This window comes from Lissotriton vulgaris, chromosome 3_1, assembly GCF_964263255.1.
Source record: "Lissotriton vulgaris chromosome 3_1, aLisVul1.2, whole genome shotgun sequence".
Classification (NCBI taxonomy): Eukaryota; Metazoa; Chordata; class Amphibia; order Caudata; family Salamandridae; genus Lissotriton; species Lissotriton vulgaris.
Genome location: NC_141689.1, coordinates 448,231,836 through 448,256,433, shown reverse-complemented (window position 1 = coordinate 448,256,433; position 24,598 = coordinate 448,231,836). Strand labels below are relative to the sequence as shown.

The 24,598-nt window shown below is 44.4% G+C and overlaps 1 protein-coding gene across 1 annotated transcript in view; it reads left to right on the top strand.

The window, feature by feature from the left end:
* LOC147726615 (uncharacterized) overlaps positions 1 to 24,134 on the top strand; it is a 47,840-nt gene extending 23,706 nt beyond the window's left edge. The window contains exons 2-3 of the mRNA XM_086963482.1: positions 7,025 to 8,367; positions 23,941 to 24,134. Coding sequence (XP_086819608.1) covers positions 7,025 to 8,367; positions 23,941 to 24,134 — 1,537 coding nt within the window. The remainder of the gene's footprint in view (positions 1 to 7,024; positions 8,368 to 23,940) is intronic.
* The last annotated feature ends 464 nt before the right edge of the window (positions 24,135 to 24,598 follow it).

Genomic DNA, 24,598 nt, shown 5'->3' with positions numbered 1-24,598 from the left:
CATCTCCGGACATCTGAGAAACCTGCATTGGCTCCCCGTCAACAAAAGCATCACCTTCCGTCTCCTCACCCACGCACACAAAGCCCTAAACGATCAAGGCCCGAGCTACCTCAACAACCGCATCAACTTCTACGCTCCCAAACGCCATCTCCGATCAGCCAGTCACGCCCTTGCCGCCGTCCCCCGCATCCGAAGAACGACAACAGGAGGAAGGTCCTTCTCCTACCTGGCCGCCAAGACCTGGAACTCCCTCCCGACCGACCTGCGCCTGACCCAAGACCACCTCTCCTTCAGGAAGAAGCTCAAGACCTGGCTGTTCGAGCAGTAGCTAATTAAAGAAAAGAGGATGCCACGGTATTTACTTTAGAAAAATTATTTATCAAGACAAACACTACTAATTATCTGTCTTATCACAACATAAGTTGTATGATATCTATCTGTCACCAAATATAACGTTCATCTACTGGATTATTACCAACAAATTAACAAAAAAATAATACAAAGACAAAAAACAAATTGATTCGTAATTTTCTCTTAAAGATCCTTCTTCATTGTATACATCATAAATACAAATCAGTAAAACATGCAATATTTAGTCTTGTGTGAAAATACTTTTCAAAATTCAGAAGACAAATTATTTACTTCAAGGTCCATGAGGTAAAATATCATGTTATTGTGGACCCTTACTCCAAGGGTTATGTAAGCAGCCCAATAGTTTATTTCCAAGGAAAATACTGGCAATGTCTTTTCTTGGCCTAATTTCCTTTTTCGAGCACCAAAATAACAAGGAGCATATGAAGCAAAAATAATGTTTTTTAGCCTCAAATCACTATACTGCTCCTGAGGATTATATCACAGCAATATCCAAATCAAAAAAGGTGTCGAAATTAATATTAGCTGGGGGTCGCATAACTAGTTCGAGCAGTAGCAGCACCCCCTCCCCCCCCAAGCGCCTTGAGACCCACTGGGTAAGTAGTGCGCTCTACAAATGTCTTGATTGATTGATTGATTGTGGACATCTAGTCGCACAAGACCGGGTCAAAGTCGAAAAATTAGGCCGACCGTGAGTGTGGTTTGGATACAAGAAGTGGATTGGGCCCATTCAGCGCTTAGGGCCAGACTTGGAACCACAACCGGCTCTGGCAAAGTGGGGAAGGAGGGGGGGGGGGTTTGGCCGAGCTCTTTGCCGGGGCCGTTTTTCGGTCGATTTTGGTACAGGGCCGATTTTGCAGCTATGCCTCAAAAACGGCCACCAGGGGCCCAAAACCGGCCCCCACCACTGCAGCACACCGGGGGATTGCCGGGTGCCCGCTATGGCCAGTCCGGGCCTGTCAGCGCTTACCACTGCACTTAGAAAAATTATTGAGAAGGTAAAGTTCAGCAGGCAAGGTTGCAGGAGGTGTCCGATGAGGGAGCATAGTCACCAGATAGCCTTAGGTCGAAATCGCAATAATAATTTCTTCGTTCAGACTTCTGGCCTGATTACGATGCTGTAGGAAATTGCTCTGAACCTTAGTCTGAGCTGTTTCTACAGCATCATTATTTCCTGTCTAAATTAATTTCCGTCCAACCCATTTCAAGGGAGTGGGTCGCAAATTAATCCAGAAGGAATTTCAGAATGGTTTACTTCTGACTTTTCTGTGCCGGCTTTTCAGCCACAGAATGGCTGTGGGAATATGACTTTGGGGGCCCCACAGCAGCGCCCCCATGGGTGCAAGGTCACCAGATGGTGGCCTAGGGGGCACCTATGGTCCCCCCTGTTGATCCCTGAACCCGATAGCAAGCACCTTGAGGAGCCTGCCGCGAGGTGCTGGGATGAACTGCACCTCAGATCTTTACCATGCGAGCATGCATTCCGTTCAGAATGCATGCTCCTGTGGAAAAGAATGGGAGAGCGACCGAACAGTGTTTTTCCTAATTGCTTGGTTGGGACCAACAACAAGAGGTCGTTCGGTCCCAGTTCCCAAACGATGTCGGACAGACTCAGGGCCGTCCGACATCGTAATCTGCCCTTCAGTCTCTGATATGGAAGGTGAAAGTCTCTAGTGGAATGAGGCAGGGGGCGGTAGCTGAAGATAATTTCACAAGGTCGGATACCCCTTGGCAAAGAACTGCTGAAACAGATTTACCCCTGTGGAGAAGAAGATACTGGGAGAAGCCATGAAGTCAATCCGACAAGCAGTGCACCTTGAGCAGATAGGCGAGCAGGTTGGTCCCGGTCTCGTCCTAGTTCTCAGATCCCTTTTTAGCCAAAAACATTCAAAGTACCCACTTTTGGATTTTAGCTATCTGGGCACATTTAGCACCACTTCCAAGGGTACAGGACTCACTCAGGCTGGGTCCAGGTGCGGAGTCAAAATGGAGGAAGCCTTTTCTGTCCCCTTGACTCTGATCAGGAGGCCAGCAAACTAATGCTTGTGAATCCTGGGACAGGCAGAAAGTAGCAGGGCAGCAGATTAAACAAAGCAGCTATCCAGGCAGGTCACCAGTCTTGTAGAGCAGCAGCCCAGCAGAGTGGCAGTCTTTCCAGGAGCACAACAGTCCTTCTTCAAGGCAGAGTATACACAGGTACATAAGTGTACTGAAGAATTGGTGTCAGATGTCCTAGTCCTGCCCTTATTCTGGAAGGTGGGATAAGCTTCTAGACTATGGCTTTCAAGTGCATGGAATTTCCTGACTCCCCTACACTGGATTCAAGCTGGCTTCAATAACAATGTGGGGTCCTTAGGCCCTTTGTGCGAAGGCAGAGCTCAGGCTACTCAGTTACCAATTGGGCTCCGCTCAGACAGGGATATTTTAAGGATTTGGGGGTTCCCTGTCTGAAACAGCTTTGAAATTATGATTCCATTTTTAGCTTTTTCATGCCTTCATGCACAGGCACACTTGTCAAAATTTTAACTGTTTACATCTAATATTCAGAGAAAGTGACCTATGTTTTTAATATTTTAACCCAGCAGTAGCTCACTAAGACTACTGCAAATAATCTCCGTGTCATACTCCCATTTCTCTATGTGAGGTACTGTTTTTATCTAAAAGAAACTTTTTTTAAGGATGTTGCATGAAACATAAACACAACATTTGTCTGCAAAATATCCAAAATAGACTCTCACACATCACCCACATTAGAAATAAAAGGAAAACAGTATTTAAAACAACATGTTTGAGAATTATTTAATGTCATCCGAGCAAGCCTCTCTGCAGAGCAGAACTGGCTCCATCAGGGGGCCCTCTGAAAGGCTGGGATCCTAGGCCAAAGCCCACATTCCCATGCTTTAAAATTGATCTGTGCTCAAGGTCCGCCCCCGATCCTGCCAGCAGATGACCCATTCAGGGATGCATAAATCCTCTACGTTGTGACTGTCCTGGAGCAAGTCACAAATTCTAACTGTCAGTTGCACCCAGTTATGTGACCCAGGCCAGGATACAGGCACAAAAGGGCTAAGGGCAGAAAATGCCAACTTTCTAAAAGTGCTGCAGTACTTTTCGCCCTTACTGGGATGTGTATGCCCAGACGTGGGTCCCTTGCTCACTGGATTCAAGCTAGCCTGGCTGATTAGGGGTAATGCCCCAAAACTGGTCTCAGGTACAGGGAGGAACTGGTTTGGCAGATCTGGCTGGACTGTTCCCATGAGGGGCAGGGTCATGACTGATTTGCATATAGCGGGTTCCAAACTGTAGTGGCATAGTGAGCAAAAGAATGATGAATTTACCCCAGATCTCTTGACTGGGTGTGAATGTTTGATTGGTTAAGCATTTCGTACTTAATTTGGTGCTGCAGCAACTTTCTAAATGTGGCAATTTTAAAATTGTCATAAAAACTCAACTTTACCATTAAATAGGGCTCTTCACTTCAAATATTTGAAAACACCAAACATGACATAGCTACCAGCTCACAGTTGGTAACTGCACCTTATTAAATGTTATAAGGAATCCCCATTGTTTTCCTATGGGAGGGGTAGGACGCACAGTAATGAACAACAAAATGTGGAGTTTTTCACTACCAGGTCATGTAAAACTGAAAAGTACATGCCCAACCTTTTAATTACACAGCATCCTGCCCTATTGGCTAACTAGGACCTATTTTAGAGGTGACTTATTTGTAATACAAGGGGCGTTTAAGAATTGGCAAGGGAGTTTACATATATACACACAAAAATAGGTAGGAATTAGGCGTGGGCGGAAAATCCGTTCCGCTCGCGGATTTTGCGGATTTTCGGGAAATCCGCAATCCGCGAGATTTGCGAATTTCCCGCAAAATCCGCAAATCCGCGAGCAGCGGATTTTGCTCGCACTGCTCGCACTGTTCGCGTGAGTTCGCGCCCCGCGAATAAGTGCAAAATTGCAGAAATACGATCTTAGCAAAACTGAAAGTAACTACTTACCAGGTTCAAAAGTTCAGGCTCATCATTAGTAGCCATTTCCTGGAGTGCTTCCTGAGGGGCCCCTCCAGAGTTCAGTTGCCAGTTGAAACTATTATGTGACCCTGCTCTGAACCTCAGAATAGTTACACATATGCCACAAAGGTCCTGAATTACAGCTAAGGGAGACAAGCAGGAGCCAGGCTGGAAGTTAAAATCCATTAATCAGCCCCTAATTCATTATTGTCAGTTGGGGCAGGGCAGGTGTTGTAACTAATTTTGCAACAATGAAAGCACTTAGCAAGTGCAAAAGATCACTAATCAGGGCGCACTAAGGAAGCAGGTGCCAGCTAAAAAAATATTCTGTGACACATGAATCAGCCCCAAATTAATTCAGGTCACTTGAGGCAGGGAAGGTGTGCTTTGCTTTGCCGAAAATAATGTACACTGGACAACCAGAGGGTGTGGTGATGAAACAGAGGGTGGCATGGGTGGGCCAGAGGGTGGCATGAGTAGTCAGAGAGTGGCAGTGGTGACAGAGAGTGGCAGTGATGAAGAAGAGTGTCCCAAACAGGCTGGACACGTAGAAACAACAAGTTCGCGAAACTTGCGACCCGACAGGTAAGTTCGCAATTTGCGAAAGTGTACAAAACCCTCGCGAACTGGCAGAAACACGGGCGAACACAAAAAAAAAAAAATCCGCAAATTCGCGGGAATTCGCGGATTTTGCGGATTGCGAATCCGCAAATCCGCAAAATTCGCGAACGCGAGATCCGCAAAATTCGCTCATGCTTAGTAGGAATGAAAACTTCTCACTTATTAAGTTTAAGTGGCATGAGCTATGTGTATTCTCTAGTCTGAAACTGTGCTGATGATTATGATACTTTGGCCCTTGCTTTGCCTCTTCCCTTCCCTTCCCTCCCCATCTTCCTTCTTTTCTCTGTCTGCAACAAGGTGCATACACATTATGCTGATAAGGCACCTATTTTTGGCAGTTCCTTATGTCAATCTTATGAACGAGTCACATAATCTCTGTTCATCCACTAATTCAGTGTATGTACTGTTGTCCACCACAGTTAGAGTGCGCAGGATACAAGCCCCCATATACATACAGTGTAGCTCCGGTGCAGGCACTCCATTCCATCATGGCCAACTTGTCCACACGGAACTCCCCTCTGAAGCTAAGCATATCATTGAACACACCCACCTCACCCTGCTCACTTCCCGGGAACCAGCCGGCTATAACTAGCGAGTATTTTTCCTCACTCGATACCGGCCTTTCTGACGGGAAGGGCAGGTTTAAACGCTGTCACGGTTAGGGGACACAGTAAGTAGGCTGCAACTGCTTCGGTCTTGGCATTTTTTTTATTTTTTATTATTCACGACGAAGGGCTTACGGAGTCATTCTGTTTCTTTTAGCTCTGTATAGCCTTAGTCTCCTTTACCTCAGCTTCTGCCAACATGGTCAACCTGCACTGAGAGAAGGGTAGGCACTGTTGTTTCCCTCCATGTCTTATTCATTGACCACGCTGTCTTTTTCCCTAATATGTACCACTAACATAATAATTCTCGTATCTCGGCGACCAGGTTGAGAAACTTTCAAACTAACATGACTGCCTCGCCGAGGATACTTGCATAGCGTTTACTTCCTGTTTAACCACTTAAGGGTCATCAATAGAACTCTGCATATAACTATGAGTATCTGCCGACTTACGTTGCCAACTACTGCTGCACATTTTCTGCTGATGAACCTACTTGTCCATGTACCATGTTAATTTATCCACCATGTGATTAATCTCTGTCATATATTACCAACATGGGCACTTTGTAGAGTGGAAGTTCAGTGTGTGCTACTCCACCTACATTCCTGCCAGTTGTTTATGATTTTTATTACCCCACACAGATGCACATCATTACCAATGAATCAGTCCATTACCTTGCACTTGCCATTGATTCTCATGTTGTAGAGGAGCGTACTTGTGATATGGGAAGTCACATTAGTACAATTTTATGGCAAGACCGGAGGCTCCTATTATGCTTTCTTATCTTGCTTTAATTTCACACAGCAGCCAAGATAAGTAAAAAGACACAGTTCCCAGAGGGCCAGAGAACAAACTGGGCCATGGGACTGAAAAAACGTGAGAATACAATAACCAATCACAATGAACCTATCAGATAAAGACCCTAACTGACTGCGCAGCTTCCTCTTTTCTTGCTGCTAGCAGTCAGATAAGTGCCTTTATCTTTTGCTCTCAGTATTTTATGCTTTGTTTTACATTCATTGTGACCGCTTTTATTATATTTACATATTGTTGGCTCAGCGCGTCCTCGCGCTAGTGCTTTTGCGCTATACGCGCGTGTCCACACGAAGCTCCGGCGCTTCGTTTCTCTTCCCCCCCCACCCCCCGTTTTCAGACGCTTTTGGTAGCGTCTTGGCGCGCGCGTCTTCGCGCGTTTTCCTAACCTTCTGGGTCTCTCTCTCTCTCCGGTCACCGTCTCCTGCGTGTGACTGCTGCTCCAGCCCTGAGCTCCAGCCTCGGTGCCTTCCAAGCTCCGTGTGAGACATCGCTTCAAGCTCCGCCCGGCCCACCCCTTGTACACGCCCCTGCTCTGACATTAACCCTCGCCTACCTCCTGTGTGTATATTTTTGGTTCTCCCTTCACAGCCTTATTATGGAACGTGATAGTTCCTCAGAGGAAGTCCCTACCCAGGACTCTCATACATTTAAAAGGGATTTGAATAAATTCATTAATAATTCAGTGGAAACTGCTGTGGAAGTCTCTATGAAGAGAATGTCAAAAAATATGGAAAATTCCATGTTAAGCATCATGTCCAAAATGTTGGCCCAGTCTGCGGGGGAAAGCAGAAAGAAAAAAGTGGAATTCTCTGCTCAATCTCGTGCCCCTAAAAAAGCGTCTTTGATTAGCGAGTCTTCCTCGCTCTTGACTGAGGACCCAGTTCCTCCCAGGCCTCCTTCTAAGGAGGGGTTTGTTGGCTCCGAGGGTAAACGCAAACAAAAAGAGAAACATGCAGAGCCTCCTAGGAGAAAATTGGTAATTTCCACTATATTGGACACAGATGACGATGATGATGATGCTAATTTCGATGACGCTGACCAATTGATTGACCTGTTTGATACTACTGACCCTTCCCCCCCCCCTGCTAAATCTGCCAAATCGGATTCCTTTTCTTTTGAGCCTGTTTTTGACTCCGAGGGTTTTCCCATGTTTGATCCCTCCACTATTCGTCACCCTAATTCTACCGAATGGTTCCCTTCTCACCATGTGGGAGAATATATCTCTGCCAGGTTGCGTCTCCCTTTGGAAGCACCGGTAAGAGCCAGGCTTAAATCTGAATGCCCTAAGCCGTCTCTTCCAGACAAAATTACGATGGTCCCTTCCATCGACCAACCTCTCCTCACATTCTTCTCCAAATTCGGCAAGGACCCCCGCAGAGGGGTGGATAAAGCTTGGACAACTTGCCAAGACAAACTTTTGGATATTGTGGGCCCTCTCGCCCGCATCTTTGATTTAGCGGAAACTGCCCGCTTAGAGGGTTCTGAACTTTCTGCAGATGACATCTCCATGTGGGCTCAACGCGCCTTCTGCCTTCTAGGAAATGCTAACTCCGCTATCACTCATGAGCGCCGGAAAGGTCTCTTAATCAAATTGGATCCTAAGCTTTCAAATCTGGCACCCATGGATCCTGGCCCCAAGGCGAATGGTCTCCTTTTTGGAGAATCTCTGGTTCGTGACCTTAGTAGATTTGTTTCTACTTTTGCTTCTCTGGACAAAGCCCAGCAAACAGTAAAGAAGGTCTTCGCCCCTCGGGTTTTTGGACGGGCCGGCAGAGGCAGGGGTCGCTCTTCCGGCCGTCCCTACAACCAAGGCTCCAGAGGTTCGTACAACAACAACAACCAGGACTACAAGCCTCAATTCTATCCCCAACGTGGCCGTGGCTTCAGAGGCAAAGGTCAACGAAACTATCGTCAAAACTCCAACCAACAAGGTAAGCCTTTCTTCTTCCCCTCCTGTGGGGGGCCGCTTAAAACTGTTTCTTCAAAAATGGTGCACTCTCAGTTCAGATCCGTGGGTCTTAGACACGGTACAAGGCTACCTGATAGAATTCCTTTCCCCTCCCGTCCAAACTTCTCTTCCCCCCCCTCTCGTCTTTTCAACTCTAATGGCATCTCAGATTTCAAACGAGATCGAGACTCTTCTCCACAAAAGAGCAATTCAAGCTTTTCCCTTCGACTCCTCAGGCTTTCTAAGCTCTATTTTTCTTGTTCAAAAGAAAAACAAGAAGCTCCGCACGGTCATCAATCTGAAATGGTTCAATCAGTTTGTGGTTTACCGCCATTTCAAAATGGAGACCATTTTACATCTGAGGGACACTCTTCGTCCCAGCGACTGGATGGTCCGTCTGGATCTTCAGGATGCATACCTCACGGTCCCCATCCATCACTCTCAATGGAAATTTCTTCAATTCCAGTGGGCAGGTGTCAACTATTGTTTCACCTCTCTTCCCTTTGGACTATCGTCCGCGCCCTGGTGCTTCACAAAGCTTTTGAAACCAGTGGTCGCCTATCTTCGATCTCTTGGCATAAGACTAATTATTTATCTGGACGATATCCTTCTCATGAATGCAGACAAACAATCTCTCCTCTCCGACCTTCTTTTGACTCAGTCCCTTCTCCTGGATCTGGGTTTTCTCATCAACAAGGACAAGTCGTCTTTGACTCCTTCTCAGAACACGGAGTTCTTAGGGTTCCTGGTGGACTCTGCTGCAGCGTCCCTTCGCCTTCCCCTTTCCAAAGTTTCCAAGATCAAAGCGGAGATCTTATCTGTTCTTCAGTCCTCTCTTTTGTCCCTCCGATCTCTTGCTCGGATCGTCGGTCTTCTCTCCTCATCCATTCAGGCCATCTTTCCGGGCCCTCTCCATTACCGTGCCCTTCAACGCCTCAAAATCCGTCACCTTCGTCAAGGCCTCGCATATTCAGATCTTGTGGCGCTAGACCCCGAGTCCCGCACCGAGCTTCAATGGTGGATAGACCATTTAGATGCGTGGAACGGGCGCACTATCTTCGCCACGGCCCCAGATCTAGTCTTAGAATCAGATGCAAGCCTGTCGGGCTGACGCGCCCGGTGTGGACCAATCTCGACTGGAGGTTCATGGTCCGCCGAGGAGTCCAAGTTGCACATCAACTGTTTAGAGATGCTTGCAGGTTCCTTTGCGATCAAAAGCCTTTCCAAAAACAGGATCCACTGTTCTATTCTCCTCCGCATGGACAATGTTTCTGCGGTCCGCTACATCAACCATCTTGGCGGAACAAGGTCCAAACCCCTCGCGGACTTGGCAAAGAGTCTATGGGAATTTTGCCTCGCTCATCATCTTTCTCTGACAGCCGAGTATCTCCCCGGAGATCTCAACAGTGTAGCGGATTGGCACTCGAGATTCCTTCGAGATTCCAGCGATTGGAAGCTTTGTCCATCCGTTTTCCTCTCTGTTTCCCATCTTTGGGGCCCTTTCTCTATCGATCCTTTTGCTTCCCGTCTCAATTCCCAATTGCCCCGGTTCTACAGTTGGCGCCCGGATCCCCTGGCTTTGGCGACAGACGCTTTCCTGCAGGATTGGTCTCGTCATCTTCATTATGCCTTCCCTCCTTTTCTGATGATCAACAGGGTTCTTTCTCAAGTTCGCCGCCAGTCTTCGTCCCTGGTTCTTGTTGCCCCCTTCTGGCAAGCCCAGGTTTGGTTTCCGACTCTTCTCGAAATGGCAGTGGACTTCCCGGTCCTTCTTGCCTCTTTCGGGGATCTTCTCAATCCTCAGGGCGAACAACACAGTCTCATTCTCGACTCCTCCCTGCAACTCTCGGCCTGGAAAGTTTCCGGCCTTCCTCTTCTGACGTCCTCATTTCACAAGAGGCTTCGATCTTCACCAGCCAGGCTTGGGCTCCGGGAACATCCAAAGCATACAGATCCGCCTGGTCTCTTTGGACAAGCTGGTGTTTGGAAAGGGACCTCAATCCCATTTCAGCCTCTCTGAATTTCATAATTAATTTCCTTGGTTCTCAAGCCAGTGCCGGTAAGGCTTACCGCACCATCAATCTCTATCGCTCTGCCATCTCCCTATACCATTCCCAAATCGATGGTAAACCAGTTGGTGCTCACCCTATGATTTGTCGCCTACTCAAGGGTGTACGTTGTGCGAAACCTCCGTTGGCTAAGTATACCTCTTTATGGGATGTTACAGTGATATTTAAATTGTTTAATAGCTGGCCAGACAATGCTGTTCTTTCGCTAAAAATGCTATCTGCTAAACTCACCATGTTACTGTGTCTAGTTTCCATTAAGAGAGTTTCTGATGTTAAGGCTCTAGATGTTTCTGCCCGTCAATATTCTCCTTCAGGTGTGCTGTTTCAGATACGCAGACGTACTAAGACTAATTTGGATTCAGTGTTTTACCCCTACTTTCCAGATCATCCCAAACTGTGTGTGGGACTATGTTTAAAAGTGTACGAACACCGAACTGCTGATCTCAGAACGCCCTCTCATTCTCAACTCCTTATTTCCTTTCGTAAACCCCATCTTCCTGTCTCTTCCCCTACCCTTGCCCGTTGGGTCCGTTGGGTCATGTCTCTTGCCGGAGTTGACGTCTCCGTTTTCGGGGCTCATTCGGCCAGGGGAGCCATGGCTTCTACAGCCTTTTGGTCTGGCTCTCGTCTGGAAGACATTCTGAGATCAGCAGACTGGTCAAATGACAGTATATTTCGCATGTTCTATTGTAAACCTGTTCATACTGTGGCTTCTGATATTGTTAATATGCTTTAAACAAGCATAATAGGAGCCTCCGGTCTTGCCATAAAATGTAGATTTTTCTAGTATTCATGACGGAAAATCTTAATTTTATTAAAGACACGGAGGCGAGTATTATCCCGCCGCAACATTTCTTAACATTTGTTCTCCCTCCCTACAGCGAATCCAGCCTTGCCACCGGCTTCATCTTAGAAGATCTACCCTTCAACTTCTTCGATCTTCTCCTTCGAGTGCTCCAATTCCAACGCTCCTGGATCCTCCTCCTGGTCTCCTGTTTGGTCTTCTTCCTTGGATTCCCCTGATACAAGACTTATGTTCCTGGACTTTGGCTATATCCTTAATTTTATTCATTTTCCCTTTGTTTAATGACTATACTTGACCTGCTCGCCAGCGAAAAGAGGAAGCTGCGCAGTCAGTTAGGGTCTTTATCTGATAGGTTCATTGTGATTGGTTATTGTATTCTCACGTTTTTTCAGTCCCATGGCCCAGTTTGTTCTCTGGCCCTCTGGGAACTGTAGTCTTTTTACTTATCTTGGCTGCAGTGTGAAATTAAAGCAAGATAAGAAAGCATAATACTCGCCTCCGTGTCTTTAATAAAATTAAGATTTTCCGTCATGAATACTAGAAAAATCTACATTATGCTGAATGTTCTCTTTACACTCTGCATTATGTTATATTTTTCTCTTGCGTTCCATCTGTCTCCATTAGGCTGGGATCACGAAGATACTGACAATACATATCTTTTAGCACAAAGACGCACACTGACCGCATTATAGGTATGGTGGGAGTATAGGGTGTTTTTCCTGACTCCTATGATTTTTCATCTCACGTTATCTACGGTCCTGACGAAGCCCCCCATGTTTTAATTTTTCTCCCGGACCCCTGAATAAAGTTGTATTGGGGATCTGGCCAGATAATCTTATCTTCACACACATACACCTTCACGAGGCCCACACACCTGCACCCACAACTTTGGCACCTCCTAACAAAAGATCTCAGATAAAGAAACCTCTCGGGGGCCCGTGGGGGACTGCAGCGCCACCTCCATGAGGAGCAAAGCCCGATGATAAAGCACGACACTCGCAAGGGTGTGTGAGGGCACCAATTCTAAAAGGAGGAATTCCCCCACCTATCTCTTTTTCTTGGTCCCACTGATCACTACTTCTCTCTTGGAGACACCATATCTCAACCAGAATAGGTTGGAGAATTTGCTTTCGTTCTGGGAACAGTCACCATCCGTTGTGATTACATTTATCCTTGGGAGCACTGGTGCTGGACCTGATCTTTTTCCTTATATTGCTCCCAGTCCCTCCCTCTCTTTTTCTGTGTTACGAGTTTACATGTTTGTATTGTCTCCCTTTTCCCTTTGTTCCACCCCAGGCGTTGGTCTGAGCAGGGGTGTAAGTTAGCGAGCCCATTGATGAACCATGCCACAATTTGTGGGTGAGGGCAGTTTTTCCTCACGTAGCACAGGCCACTTAAACTTAATAAGTGAGAAGTTTTCATTCCTACCTCTTTTTGTGTGTATACAGTTTATTTGGGGAGGTTGTCCTCTTCCCCCTTCTTTATGTGTGTTAGAAGGGAGTTTAAATGCATAGTCAAAACGGCAGTTTAAAACTGCATCCAGGCTGCAGTGGCAGCCATGGGGCATGTTGTGCGGTGCTACTTAAGTTGGTGGCACAATCAGCTCTGCAGGCTCACTAGTAGCATTACATTTACAGGTCCTGGATATATGATATATCACTCTTCAAGGGACTTATAAGTAAATTAAATATTCCAATCAGGTGTAAGCCAATTAAAGCATGTTTTAGGGGAGCGAGCACACACACTTTAGCACTGATTAGCTAAGGCCAACAAAAATTAATTCAGAAAAAAAGTGAAGAGTAAGGCAACATTTTGGGGGTGAAGGCCATCTCCAACAAACACTATATGTAGTAAGATTCAGTTTTAGAAAATGAAATGTACCCAGGAAATGTACAGCAGGGTCAGCTAATCTTTGTGACTGTAATATTGCAGGCAGTAGAATGCATTGGTTAGGAACGTGAGGACCATGGGTAATGTAGCACAGCTTCAAATACATGTAATCTAGTTTTCTAGAACCATACATTATTAGTTTAATACCATCTAAGTAATATTTTGATTTTGTAATTCTAGTAATCAAATAAGCAGTGTAAAGTAATAATGTACGGAGAAGTAAAGTGACAGAATTGCTTGCGATAATGTCAGATTTACCTCAAGTGAACTATTTCACATTTGAGACGCGTTGGAGGATTGTAAGCTCCCCACGGTAATATCACAGCTACACTGTACTGCAGGTAAAGCGCTCCAGATGCTAATGTGCTGAAATATTAAAGGGCACTTTGGAGATGGTAATAGGGGTCAAGGGAGAAGGTAGCCAAAGCGAGGAAGAACTACAGAATATTTTTAATCATTCATTTTGCTTTGGCTAGTCATCTAAATTATAAAGGATAAAAAGGTAGCTCGTGATTAAAAATGTGCTATCATAAAAAGGTCGAGCTTATTTCAACATTCAGAAGATATTAGAAATAAGAGCATTTTAAGCACTGAAACAATATTTGGGAAATATATCATTTATAACTGCCCTCTGGGACATAACATAAAATAAACAAATTACCTCTACCACACAGGTGCTTAAAGCCAGAGATGCATTTAATGGACGGTGCGCAACTGAGAAGGATTTCTGCTAGATGACTTTAGGTTTCTTTGATTTCCCAACCATATGACTTGCAAATGAGATAACAGGAATACAATAGTGGCCCATCAATATGAGCTTCTGGGCTTTGCCTCCCTACTTTCCCAAAGCATAATGGGCATAATGGGTGTCTGTCAAGCTGAGCAAAGGTCAGCCTAAAAGACACTCATCATGTAAGGATCAGGCAACCAGATGCTTTACATATGTGAATCTGAAGATGTATGGCAGCCTGAGCCTATGTTTGTGAGCCTGTTGATCTCACAGCCCTGAGGGCAGTAACGGCATCAGTCCAGCAAAAATCCCTTAGAGGAGTCTCCCTCTGATGATGAAAGGGAGTGCCACTGATAGAATCAGTCCTGGGCACTTTAGATATAACTCCTGAAGTGCCCAGGGCTCACAGGCTATCACACCACCATTCCTCAACTCATGAGTCACTCTCACTGACCCCTACCCACTCTGTGTAGTGCTGTAAATTGATGTGTGTATGTGTGTGAGTGTATGTGCCTGTGAATGAGTGGGTGTGAGTATGTACGCATGTTTGTGCTTGTAAATGAATGGGTGGATGTGAGGATGCGAATGTGCTTGTAAATTGATGGATGTGAGGATGAGTGAAAGTGAGTGTGAACATGCATGCCTACCCCACTACTCTATAAAATAACTAACTGCTACAGTCAACGAGTACTGGCAGTCAAATACTGCCAAATGAAGGTCAACCATGTAAGAGAATAAGACCTTTGTTACATTGATAGACAATACATAAGTAATGAAATTTATAATGAGACATAATAGGCGACTAATTTAAACAGTATAAGTAAAGAGTGATGTGATAGCAGTTAGTGAGGCAAAAAGTGCACATAAAAAGAAGACTAAAGTCTAGATTGAAAGGCAAGCAAAGCATATTGGAGAAGTCCTACATGAAGGAAACAACAGTGATCCAAGGGGCTTATGTAGCAAGCACTCGCCGACTGGATGCAGAACAGCCATGTGAAGCTGAACTAGGACAAGATTGAGGTACTCATCCTCGGACCCACCCCCTCAGCCTGGGATGACTCCTGGTGGTCGACCACATTGGGAACAGCACTGACACCCACCGACCATGAACGCAACCTAGGATTCATTCGCGACCTCTCCCTCTCCATGTCTAAACAGGTCAACGCCGTCTCCTCCTCCTCCTACAACAACCTTCGCATGCTCCGCAGAATCTACAAGTGGATCCCGACCGAAACAAGAAGAACGTTAACACAGGCCCTCGTCAGCAGCAGACTAGACTATGGCAACATACTCTATGCAGGACTCCCAGCCAAACACTACGACGACTACAACGCATCCAAAACGCCTCCGCCCGACTGATCGTCAACGTCCCCCGCCACAGCCACATCAACCCCCACCTGAGAGACCTATACTGGCTCCCCATCGACAAGAAGATCACCTTCAAGCTCCTCACCCATGCACACAAAGCACTCCACAACGCCGGACCAGGCTACCTGAACAGCAGACTCAACTTCTACACCCCGACCCGCCAGCTCCGCTCCGCCAGCCTCGCCCTCCCCAATGTCCCCCGCATCCACCGAACAACCTCCAGCAGCAGATCCTTCTCCTACCTTGCCGCCAAGACCTGGAACACCCTCCCTACCCACCTACGGCAGACTCAAGACCTACTCGCCTTCAGAAGACTCCTCAAGACCTGGCTCTTCGAGCAGTAGTGGCACCCCCACCCCTCAGCACCTTGACACCCTACAAGTACTCTGATTGATTGATTGATTTACCCATTCGCAAATGGGCTGATTCTCAGAATCAGCCCGTTTGCGAACTGGAAAAGGCATTTGGGATGTACCATCCCAAAACGGCATCGCAAATTAGAGAGTCGCAAAATTTGTGATTCCCTAATTTGCGATTGCATTTAAGGAATTGCAAATTGCGATTCCTTAAATGTGATGTAGAAAGCACCTAAACTGTGCGAATTTGGTATAAGAAGTCGCAAATACAGTTGGTGATTATTTACGAATTCTTTGAAAAAAGCAATTTTTGCTTTTTTTCAAAGTGCCATGTGGCACACATACAGGCCCTTAGGGCACGTATGTGCGCCACTTGTGCACACATGCACATTTCAAGGGTGCAACAAGGTGTCCTTTTGGAATCTTTGCACCCTTGAAAATACGTGCGCAATTTGAGAGTACCTATTGGGTACTTGCAGTTTGCGCACACAATTTCCTTTAATTCCTATAGGCCTCTTGGCCCATAGGAATGAATGGGAAATGATTCCTTAATTGCGAGTCGCAATTTGCGTGTCGCAATTAAGGAATATGAGGGAATCGCAAAATATTTGTGATTTTTTGATTAAATCTCATTTTGCGATTTTCAAATAGCGATTCTCTAAAAATTGCTATTTGGAAATCGCAAAACCTTTCATTGATACATATGCCTCCAAATGATTTATAAGGAGTTGACCGTGGAAAACGGAAGAAGGGATCATATTTTCTTGATATTACATTTGAGAACAACAAGACTAACTGACTGATTGTCTGACGGTATTTGTAAAGCACACTACTGCCGAGGCGTCTTGGCGCTGGGGTAAACATAAGCTGAGATATAACCACACATACATTAGAGTTGGGTAAAGAGCCATGTCTTAATTTCTTTCCTGAAGGCCAATCTGTTAGGTAGTCTTCTCAGATGTAATGGTAATGTGTTCCAGAGTTTGCAAGCTAGAAAGGAAAACCGTTTTCCTCCGCAGCATGCTCTTTTTATCTTAGGAATTTGTACAAGGCCAAGGGTAGATGACCTTAAAGGCCGCAGAGGAAGGTAATGTGAAAACAAAGTTTGCACATCCTTGGCCCCATCTCCAAACAAAGCTTTGTGCACCAGGCAGAGTGACTTAAACTCTAGAAGTCATCGTACTGGAAGCCAGTGAAGTTTCTTTATCGCTTTCGATGTCTGCTGATGTTTAAGTAACCCGAGCAGAACTCTGGCTGCCGCATTTTGAATAGAATGAAGTTTGGCCAGTTGGGTAACACCTATTCCCAATTCTAGATAAAATGGTGGCTACTACCACCGTTTTCCTCAGGGAGAAGGGAATGTAAGGGAGAATCTTTCTCAAGCCCCTTAGCATACAAAAGCAAGCAGATGAGACCTGGTTAATCTGCGACGCCCAGGTGAGGTTTTTATCGAACATAACTCCGAGATTTCTGGCCTTTATAACTGGTACAGGGCAAATGCCAGCTGTAGTAGGCCACCACAGCTGATTCCAGATTGAGTCTTTCGAACCAAACTCCAAGACTTCTGTTTTCTCAGCGTTCAGCTTCAGAAAGTTAGAGCTCATCCAGGTCATCAAAGCTGAGGCACATTTACAGAAATCAGCTGCCATAGCATCTGTAGATTCAGTTACAGAAACTATAAGCTGGGTATCATCGGCGTAAGACACCAATGTGAAGCCATAACTCTTTACCAATCTGGCCAGAGGGGCTACGTAAATATTAAAAAGTACAAGAAGTCAAAGACATTTTATTTAAACATAGGAGTGGAAGTAAAAGTAAATCCTAGATTGCAGGCAAAAGAAGATTAGGTAATATGGGATGGGTAAATTAAAAATGAGGAACTGAATTAGAATGAACCAGAGGCAATAAAGAATAAGGTATCAATTTTATAGGAATTTAGATAGAGAAAGTGATAGGCCATCCATATTTCTGTGGCAGAGAGACAATCGGAAAAAGGAGGATGGAGTCGCTAAATGTTACTAAACTCAGAGTGAGCACACTGAGGCTGAGGGCAGGAAAGGAGGCTTTGTCCACTAAACAAAAAAGATTAATGGCTTAGAAGAGGGAAGATAATTCTACCCAATTAAGACAGAGCAAGACTTTTAGTGAGTTTGAGACAATACATATGCACTAAAACTAAAAAATGATTCTGAATAGTCTGTCAGTGTAAATAAGTTAAGTGGGAAATGATGCAACCAGAGTTAGACCAAAATGTTTGCTGCTTAGAAAGACCAAAACGTATTCAAACAAGGGAATAAAGAATAGATTAAGATGGGAGCAAAGCTTAGTGTGAAACTTCCACATATAACGAAAATACTATTTTTCTCCTGATAAGCCTAGGGATTGAATGAGAAGTTAACATTGGTGAGCAAAATCAAAAATTGAATGTTCTTGGTATTGAATGTTCTTGGTATTATACAATTGGAAACAGCAAGTATGAGAAATCAGCACTATTTGTTTTAGAAATGTAAGAAGAGACACACAGGTGATTCTTTGATAGAAGGCAGAATACGATGTATTAATAACAGAAGAAAGAAAAGTAATTAATGAAGAAGGTACCCGATGGATGATAGTATAAGATTCAATTTTTAGAAGGATTTAGATACACAAGGGGCAAGGTTATGCATGCTTCAACGGCAGAGACATAAGCAGGAAAGAGTCAATAAACACTGGAAAAATAAAGTAAACTGCTTGTCTTCTAGTTAAAAATAAGCACGAAGCCCTAATGACGAAATATTAGAAGCTATTTCTATAGTACTTATTTATATGTTTTTATTGAGTGTGCACTCATTTACAGGGAAACTCTTGGTACTTCCTAATACAATATATTCTACAAATCCGAATGGTAGTACAACAGGCACCAGTGGGAGGGAAATACTGATATCAAAACAACCACATTTGGAGCTCTTTCCTAAACTTAGGAAAAGGTTGAATTCAGACATGTCAGCAGGCAAGCCGTCTGTTCAACATGCGATAATGGTCCAATCCACTCTTTCAATTCAGCCCTATCTAAATCTTAATATTGGTATTTTTGACCGTTTTCTTTTGACAAGATTCAGACTAAACATGTTTCACAGACTGGTAGCTTTTCCAATAGCAAATGTTTGGGATCCGACTCCACCCTTATGCCCCTGCGACGAAAAGTCAATACAAACCACCTTACATACTGTCTTGTTTTGCAAGTTTTATCATGAACACCGCAAAGTTTGGCTACTGACTTTGTTAAAATCCTGGGGTCTCAGGCAATGTCGCCCTGCCATGTTGTGCCTACAGCTTTTGGACACTGAAGCTACTTGCTACCATGTTCTCAATTTTCTGAAGTGTATATATAGACACAGAAAAAACCTTTAAAGTAATTTCCTAAACAAAAGCATGTTTTTGTAAGTCAGATGTGAAACCTATTTTTGTATATGAAATCATCTTGCATTTTTAAAAAAAGACTTTTTTGTACAAACGTTTTATTATGCATCATCACTGCTTTTATGGATTTCTAACTTTGAAATTCCGAATAAAGATTATTTTAAACATTTAAACATGTCAGATGCAGTTTTTTTTCATTCAGGGTCATCTAGTCTCATTACGATTGCAAGAGTAAGGCCTGGTGCATACCGAACCATGAGGGGTAAAATTGAAAAAGACAACAAATGTGTCAAACCCATGTTATGCACACTTCTTGAAATGCTTTCAATACCTCAAGGGATTCTTATCAGAGTCAGTGTGGAAACAACCATTACATCGCAGTCATTACAACACACTACGTTTACAATGCAGTCATTACAACGCAACTGCCTTTACAATGCATGCCATTACAACACAGCTATTACTACGCATGTACTACAACACATGCCATTACAATGCATGTTATTACAACGCATGCCGTTACAACACACATCACTACAACGCATGCCGTTACAATGCATCATAAGGTAAGTAATGGGCAATAGTAATTTTTACCCCTACACTATCCAACACTTACCCTACTGTTGCACTCACTGGAGTGGAAAAAGTAATTGTTACCCCTACACTATCCAACCCTTACCCTACTGTTGCCCTAAAAGTATTATGTGTTGTAATGGTATGCGTTGTAATGGAATGTGTTGTAAATAGAGTTTCTAAAAATGCGTTGTGATGGCATACGTTGTAATGGATGTTGCAATGTAAAGACCGCGTTGTAAAAGCATGCCTTGTAAATGTTTGCATTGTAACATATCCTAATCGAGTCAGTGGGCACCTCAGATGAACTCACCACTGTCCCTCAAACAATATTCCCTGTCCCCATGGTAATTTTAGCCATCCCAAAGTGCTCCCAATGCATATTAGATGTGGAAAATCAGAAACTGGGGAATAAAGACATTTGTACAGGATTTCACGATTAAGGCCAGTGGGACAGCCATGATTACAACTCAGGTGCCCACATTGTATATTGGGCACTTTTCCCAAGAACACCACATCAATTTGGGAGGATCTGAAAGCTGCATTGTAATTGCACATAAACTGCTCCGGCCAGGGTTCGTGGGGTTGGGATTCACACCGACAAACCAAATCCTATAAAATATGTATGAGTGCTAATAAACGTTAATAATTTGTTAATCTGCACAAGACAGTTGTTGCCCTCTTATAGGCTGTCCTTTGAGTGCTGTATGCATTGTTTTTGGGGCCCACCACTAAGTCCGTAAGTACTTTCAGAACTTCTGGACATGCATCTCTTGTGTTCCTACTCATGTGAGTTATGTAGTCAAGTCACTGAATGCATTTGCTGCAGAAATGTGTGCAAGGTAAAAAAACACCACCTCCAGTTCCTACGGAACCGCCTCAGTGTGTCATCATTTGTAGGAATGTAAATTGAGAGAAGTTCATTGCATAACATGGTGACACCTGACATCCACAGTTTTAAAAGTAGTAAAGTTAAACAGCAAACGCGTTATAAAACCTATTATATTAAGGGCTTGTACATTGTACCAGCCCCCTGGGGGCGACCAAAGCTACGTTTGTGAGCTTCAGCATTCCTTTCACATTGCACGTTTTTAGTAGACATCATTGACAAGGCAGCAGTCGGTTAAAGGGTGCAGTAGGTACAAAGGCTTCTGCTACATAAAATAGTAGAAATTCATAATTATTTGAGGTAAGCTGCTATTCTAAAACAAGAAGGAATGCACGACACAACAGAAGGCCACAGTCCGAGTGGTAGACTATAAATACACTGTCTCCTGCCACATAGTAAACTAGCTAGTTGCCTTATAAATGAAACTGGACAAGAGAGCAACATGGGGCGGCGGACAGGCGCGCAACACCCATTGGGCTCACCGGGCTTCAGCTCCCCCCCCCCCCCTCGTCTTCTTCAGTCCGGGCTAATTTGACACGCACTGAAATGATGAAAGAAGGCTGCACATCGAAGCTGAGAATGTCATTTTTATGATGCTTTCTAGGGCCCAGCAGCCCGAGCCAGCCAGCCTCTGAACAGTTTCAGTGAACCCCCTGCCCCCACCTCTTGTTTTCCTGCACTGGCGCCGAGGTGATATCCTTGCCTGAAGGCAGGGATTTCACCTAAGCACTTGATGTGTTCAGCATAGGGTGGGAGCGGAAAGATGCACACAGCAGGGGGAAAGGGACGGCCAGTGCAAACAATGCTTTTCCTTTGTAAAGGAATTTCCACTGGAGTCATAGCCCAGGGTTTGCTGTCTGTGCACTTGTATAGATGTGTATTACATACAAGTGCACAGACAGCAAACCCTGGGCTATGAGTGCAGCAGGAATTAATTTACAAAGGAAAAGCTTCACCTGTACTGGCCATCCCTTTCCCCCTGCTGTTTGTGCACTTGTAGGGAATTCATTTTTTGGGGTGTTAGTGGGTAACTTTAGGGTTCTGGGTGGGTGTGGGTTTTAGGGTGCCAAGAAGTAATTTTAGGGTTCAGGGTGGGTTAGGGATTGGGGTGCCAGGGGTAAATTTAGGGTTCAGGGTAGTAATGGGTTTTGGTGTGCTGCAACAGAGCACGGGGGAAGAAGCACACGGCAAAAAAACAACAACATTAGTGCTGCAACTACAACAAGCAGCTCTGGAAAAGAACTGGCTATAAACGGGGCTCTCAGGTGATGCTCACAAACGTGTGCAAGAGCTGCATCGCAAGTATACTCACTTTATAGTGTATCATACTACCCCCTGAGCTGCTAGCCGCCACCTTGGCTCCTAACGCTTCTGCCACCTTGCTTGAATGTACGGCGTTTGTAGCCACTCGTCGCTTTGCTACCGCTTTGCCAGCATCCACGCATGCGTATGCCACTGCCTCACATGTGCGGATCTAAGGAGAAGGCGGAGAAGTAAATTGATAAGCTAGACCACACACTGTTAATAGCCACATAGGTGTGATGCATGTAGGTTGCAGCTGTACTTGCTCCATGATTGGCTACCCAATTGATCTTCCGGATGTGTTGTGGGCTGAAGAAAACAAACACCAGTGCAGCCAGCTGGTGCCGTCAACCTGCAAGCGAGTCAGTGCTGGGCACGTTAGGGCATGTAGTTCCTGCAGCAATGGTGCAGCAAGAGAAGTGCATTTCAAACACACCAGGAACAGCATATCCCTGCAGGTAGTGCGCACAGCACTTAAAAGGATGGCAGGGACAGCTCGGTCTTTGAATGAACAGCAAAATATAACGAGATAAGACAATGTTTTACAGCCCTGAGAACCCTGTTTACAGGAAAGGACCTTGGCGCACTGAAAACATCGAGCGCTCTGGTCAAATGCTCTTAGAGAAACGGAAAAGAAGTCCCTTAACAGATGTTACAATGGGACAAGTGAAACGGCACAAGTACTGGGGAGCTGCTCTGTGGGAATACACAACTGACGATAAGGAGGGACTAATTGAAAAGATTAACCACTTAGAAGCAAGGATTTCTTAAATGACACTAAACCAAAGAAATGAAAAGCAGTGGGAGGTCTGTAAGCCCACAAAGAAAAGTATATACAATGTATATACAACAGGTCTCGAAAGCGCGCCCTAAAAATGTGTCCCTCTAACACTCCAATATGACAGTGCCGTCATATCAGATACAATTTCAGCACTACTGGACTATTGTAATTGGCTATATGCAGGATTCCTTAAATTAGGCAACAATGTCTGATCTTTAGCCGAAATGTTTGTTGGAAGGTTTAATTGAGGGCCAAAATGCAGCTTTTTACCTGAACTGGGAGGATTATATCATTAGCTTGTGTTTACTGATACAGCAACCATTAAGAAAAGGCCTTTACATGTCAAATCTTATATCTCCAACAGATGTATAGTCCAAAACCCAAACTTCCATGCTTTACAGCAGACCTTTGAATTACATCAGGGTTTCTAGAATGTTCAGTCAATTGATCTTGTGTTGTTTTGTCAATACATTCTAATTCAAAATCCACTATCACCAATACAGCAACAGTCAACACATTTTTCACTGTATCAAACCGCTTTTACAGGGCTTGAAGGAATACAGACAATACATAAAGATTATCCATACACATACACTCAAAGTCTAAATACCCTCCTGTGTATTCCAAATGTTCACAAATTTACAATTCACAATGAGTTCATCTTAATAAATATCAAAGAAGATTCTGAATGGTCATACATTTGATCGAAAAGAAAAATATCCTATTCTCTTTTTTAGCACGGATCAATTCTCATCATACATTTTTTCCCCATGGAGAAGTTTTACAATCTATATGCATTTATATATTTTTAGCAGCCTCCCTGACTTATCTGTGCTCCAATGTTTTGATTCTTGATATCATTTTGATATGTCCTATCTTAAGGCATTTATATTAACCTACACATATGGAATATAATATTAATTTCCTTTCATTAGATCAAATTCACGCTGTTATTGTTAAATATAATTACATGATAAAAGTTGGACTTGAAATAATCTCTTTTGTTTCAAGATATCCTCGACGACATATACATTTCTTTGTAAGACCTATTCTTGAATCATCAAAATCTTTTATGCAATGGGTGTACTTTGCACTTATGTCATTCTATGCACTTGAAGATAAGATATAACACCACCTAACACTCATAGATTAGACACAATTGAAGAGATCAAATAACAACCACAATCCTTGTTAGGGTGAACTACAAAAGTCATTAAATCAACCCATGATTAACAGTCTGGTAGATTGGTACAAAGCAGTAAGATACAACTTAGAGGCAAAGTGTAAAGTATGTATGCAGAACACAGGCAGTAATAAAGTGAAAGCACAACACCAGAAAAGTCCTAAACCAACCCAAAAAAATAGAGTACATTTTGATAAACAAAATAATACAGAAATGACAAAAAATCCTGTTAGCCAGAAGAAGGGAGGTCGTAGGAAAGAGGGAAAAGGGAGCATCTCAGGGTTATCTGGTCATACTAAAACTGGGGAAAGTCATAATTTCAGACCAACTGTGATGGAGCATGAACAGAATACAGGGACCAAGTCAGTCCTGCTGAAAAGGTTATCTTCTCAAAGTCCCACGTGAAGATTTCCATTTGTGGTGGAGGAGGATGCAAGGAGCAGTGAGAGAGTTGTAGATGGTTGTCACTGTAGCACGAAGAGCAGGGCTGGCGTTGCAGATGGTCGTTGCTGCAGCACAAAGATCTGGTAAGGCATTGCAGACAGTCGTTGCTGCAGCGTCACATTAGCAGTCACTTTGGACTGTCTTTGCTGTAGCACGAAGTGCAGAGCTGGCATGTTTCCTGCCAGTCATCTTTGTTGGTTAATGTAGCGCAAGGAGTCTGGATAACTGGAACTTCACAGAGCCATGGCCCGTGCAGGTTAGAGCGGTGCGGCCGGGATGGGGGGATTTGACAGAACAGACGACCACAAGGGAAAATTATTTATTTATTAAATTTTCCCTCATGGTCGTCTGTTGAATCCCCCCCCCCCCCCAACCTGGCCCCACCACCCCACTGCTCTTACATGCATGGGCTGCGGCTGGCTTCA